General features: G+C 47.1%; 1 protein-coding gene across 1 annotated transcript in view; it reads left to right on the top strand.

Annotated features, from left to right (window-relative positions):
• TBX22 (T-box 22) overlaps positions 1-3,665 on the top strand; it is a 5,077-nt gene extending 1,412 nt beyond the window's left edge. The window contains exons 4-6 of the mRNA XM_009073739.1: positions 1-54; positions 136-221; positions 3,055-3,665. The exon at positions 1-54 is cut by the window's left edge and continues 9 nt beyond it. Of these exons, the coding sequence (XP_009071987.1) occupies positions 1-54; positions 136-221; positions 3,055-3,665 (751 nt within the window). The remainder of the gene's footprint in view (positions 55-135; positions 222-3,054) is intronic.
• The last annotated feature ends 501 nt before the right edge of the window (positions 3,666-4,166 follow it).

Genomic DNA, 4,166 nt, shown 5'->3' with positions numbered 1-4,166 from the left:
GAAGATCGACAGGAATCCCTTCGCCAAAGGTTTTCGGGACCCCGGCAGGAATAGGTAAGGGCCGGGGCTGTCTCACCGCCCGTCCCGCCGCGCTCACTGCTCCTCCGCCGCCTCCCATCCGCTCTCTCCCCGCAGGGGCGTGCTGGACGGGCTCCTGGACACCTACCCGTGGCGACCTCCCCTCGCCCTGGACTTCAAGGCTTTCGGCACAGACAGTCAGGGTAAGTCCCGTCCGCTGCCTCGAGGCTGCGCCCGGAGCTCCCCTCGGGGGGAACTCGGGGGGCTCACCCAGAAAAATAACGAGGTGGGTCCACACAACGAACCGTCTGCCGGTTTGGGGAGCTGATTCCGTGTGGTTTGGGACAAAAATCCTGTGGAAATCGATGCGAGGAGCTGGGAAAAGCAAACTGACGGAGCGGGCTGCCCCAGCCCCCGACGAAAATCAGAGTTAGACGGGCAGAAAGAAAAAGTATCTGAGTGCGCAGGAGGCTAATTTGGAGTCGGGTTGTTACGGCTTTGATCTTGTTACGCTAATTGTTTCCAACCGGTTTGGGAATATCAGCTAAAAACTTGGGAATGCTGTCGGCCGGTGCCATCTGCGGCGGCGGATTCTGCGCCGACAAATGCTTTCTGCAACAGAAAATAACATTGTCTGCTGTTTAGGGTGTAGAATTCCCAAAGAAATGCAGGGAAGAGGGGGAAAAAATTAAGGGAAAATACTCTCCCTCCGCCTGACAAGCGCAGATCGGTTCCTTACAGACTTTTCCCGGAAAAAAAAAAAAGGCTTTTGGAAGTAATATTGAAAACTGATTATTCATAGCGCCGAAGGAAAAAACTCACAGCTCGTTTGCACTCCGGAGATCTCCGGGTCGGGTTTAAAGCCGCCGGTTTGTCAGGAACTCTTCAAAGTCTTGGGACAAATGTTGGGAATGACTTGGGAAAGGATGCAAACAAATCACGGCAAAAATTCGTGTTCGTCAGGGGAAGAAACGGGGAGAGGAAAAATCCGACTCAGGAGAAATTAAGGAGTTTGTTGGTTGTAAAGAGAAATTTAGTATTATTATTATTATTATTTTATTTTTATTATCTTTATAAAAGAACTTATGCAAAAAGCCCCTTTGAAGCCATTTGCTGGCACGGGGAGAGGAGCTGGTGGATGTGCTGCAGTGAGGAATGAAACAACTGCAATGGATCTTGTACAGATCCTAAAATCTTAGAGCTGCCTGGGATTTTTTAGGTGGTTTTTTTTTTCTCTTTGCTAGTCTTAATGCAATTGGCATTTTTCTTCAGCAGCAAATTCCTGGATTGATGTAGATCTAATAAAATCTCCAATTCTACTGCTAATAAAATTCTATTTGTTCAACGAAGCTGCAAAACAGAAACCTCAGTGCTCTGAAAGCAGGAGGTAAATTAAAGGAGATGATGACCAGTGTGCTGAAGAAACAATTGGCTGTAAACTTGTATTTTTAAGCCTAATAGAAAAAGCAGAAAGCATCTGCTTATCGAGCTACTCTGTCCTCCTCCCTGCAATCCCCAACTTGTTCTGCAGTTTGGATGATATTGTTGCTTAGGATATCATGAAACAAATACCAGCCCTGGTTTGCTCTGCTATATCCAACCATGTAGGGATTCACTCACTGCCTCACACACAAATATCAGCCCAATCACATCATTCTACATGACCCAAAGTCCTGGAGAACATCAGGATCTGTGCGTGGAGAGGGGATCAGATCCTGCCTCGCTGCTGATGTCAGGACTGGAGCAGCCACTGACATCAGCAGGGCGAGACCTTCACAGCCCAAACCTGCCTGGATTACCATGACTAGGTGCTGCCTGCACATTGCTGACCTGTGAGAGGCTCTGGAGCTGGAAAATTCATGTGCATCATGGCCAAAATCTTTGTGGGTTTGAAGGTTTTTAAAGGTTTGCTAAATGTTAGGTGTTAGTTCATTTTTACAGTTAGGTGTGGTTTGGTTTTACGGCTGATTCTGTGTCACTGGCTGTGTGTGAAGTCCCATCAGGTCACACCCAGGCAGTGCATAGCTTGGAAGTCAAGGGAAATAGGGGGAAACCTGTAGCACAAATGGATTTACATTCCCTTCTGGTTTTTTTCCCAGTGACTTTGGTAAGAAATTAAAATGAAGGGGAGGAAGAAAAACCCTCTGGAAGGATTTGATAATGAAAGTGCCACAGACATGCAGCTTCTCACTGGCGTTAGATGAAATCAGCATCTGTGCAGCACCAGGGCTGACTCCAGAGCACCATTCCCACACCATCCCGTCCCTGCTCCGGTTTTCCTCTTTGCTGTTGCTTTCCTCTGGCATTCTGAAAGTGTCCATTCATCCATTGCAGAAAGGAGAATGTTCAAATGACACATGTGTTTCAATTTCAGGAGACACCCCTAGCATTTAGGGCTACGTTTCAAATTGCTTGGGAAGCCAAGTGAAATGAGTCAATTCCTGTGAGCAGGAAGGGATAAAAAAAATTCCCCATCAGGATGAATATGCTTTTTTGTTCTTATATCCATGGGGGAAAAGCTGTCTGAAATTTAGAGGGGAAAATAGGGAAGCTCAAATAGCAATGGTGTGTGTGTAACGGGGGAAGGTTATCAATTGTACAGACAGGTAGAGATCCAGCAGGTGTGTGTGGAGCTGGAATTCAGTGCTCCCAGGGCAAGGAATGGGATTAGCCATGTGTGAATATTCTTCTTAAACAAATGCCAAGCAACAACTGTTCAGCAAGTTTAATATTTAAAACCCCTTTGAGCACCATAATATTAGGGTTGTGTTTGGATTCACCTATTTTGTATTCACTCAGTTATGGCTAGATCTTCCTGTTTTCCAGAAGTTGGTTTATGGAGCAGATTTGTGTTTGGATGGACATTATCAGCAGGGAGATATGGAGCAGGAGGGGTCTGAGGGTTCCTTGGCTGTGGACACTCAAGGATTTGTTTGCTATGGGCATCAAAGAGTTCCTTGGTTGTGGACACTCAAGGGTTCCTCAGGTGTGGACACCAGTTAGCCCAGCCTGGATGATCTCTGTTTTCCTTCTCAGGTGGAAGCTCCAGCTCTTCCCCAGTGACCTCCAGTGGTGGGACACCCTCTCCTCTCAACCCTCTGCTCTCTCCTTCGTGCTCTCCTCCTGCATTTCACTTGTCTGCGAGCAACATCGGCGTGTCATGCCCTGAGACCTACCTACACAACCTCAACGTGCCCCTCTACTACAAGATCTGCCCAACGACCTTCCTAAGACAACAATCTCTCATCTTTCCAAGCCATGAAAAACTGGGAAGCACCAACCCACACCTTCTACCCCACTTCATGGTGGATATGCCCAAACTGTCTTCCCTTGGCATAACCAACCTGAAAACCACCAAAGCTGAAGACTTAACCACACAATGCTTACAAGTCCCCAGCTCTGCTGGGCAAATGCTGTATGGATTACATGCATCTGGAAACATTTTCCCATCAAATCCCATTGCTCGGGAAGCACTTAATTGTTCTTTACATCCTCCATATGGCTTGTATGGTTATAACTTCTCTGTGCCATCCAGACTGATGAATGCAGCAAGCCATTTCAAAGTGAGTGACAGCATCCCAGCTGCTCTGAGGGATGGCAGATGCAATCACTCCAACTGGCACCCAACAATTAACCACTGCCTTTAGTGGGATCGTATAATATGTCTAAGTGTTGATATGTAAAGCAAGTCCTTCCTTCCTTCATACCCATGGGCTTGCTAGTTACTGACTCTGAAATACCCCATGGTACAGGAGTGGGATGTCCAGGAATTTAACCTTGGGTTTGTGGGCAGATGTGTGATGTTGTTGGGAGGGTGGAGGATCCAGGTAGGTGAAGGATCCAGGAGGGTGTAAGGTCTAGTAGGGTGGAAGGTGTGGGAGGTAAAAGATCTGGGAGGGTGGAAGATCTGGGAAGGTAGAGGATCTGGGAAAGTGGAAGATCTGAGATGACTTACAGCCAGGTGATACTTTTTGGTCATATTTCTGTCATGGTTGTAGGTTAAGAGCAAAGTGTACAGTCACCTTCTAATATTTGCACTCCAAAGTGGGAACGTAAACCTGTATTTCTACAGATCTGTTTTCTCTCTCTCGCTTGCCTTTAGTTAGCTCAAAGCCCTGGGGAGCTGCTGCTCACCCACTCCAGTTTTA

Source organism: Acanthisitta chloris, unplaced genomic scaffold (assembly GCF_000695815.1).
Source record: "Acanthisitta chloris isolate BGI_N310 unplaced genomic scaffold, ASM69581v1 scaffold29450, whole genome shotgun sequence".
NCBI lineage: Eukaryota > Metazoa > Chordata > Aves > Passeriformes > Acanthisittidae > Acanthisitta > Acanthisitta chloris.
Note: the sequence above shows the minus strand (reverse complement) of the source record. Positions and strands in the feature narration are given on the sequence as shown.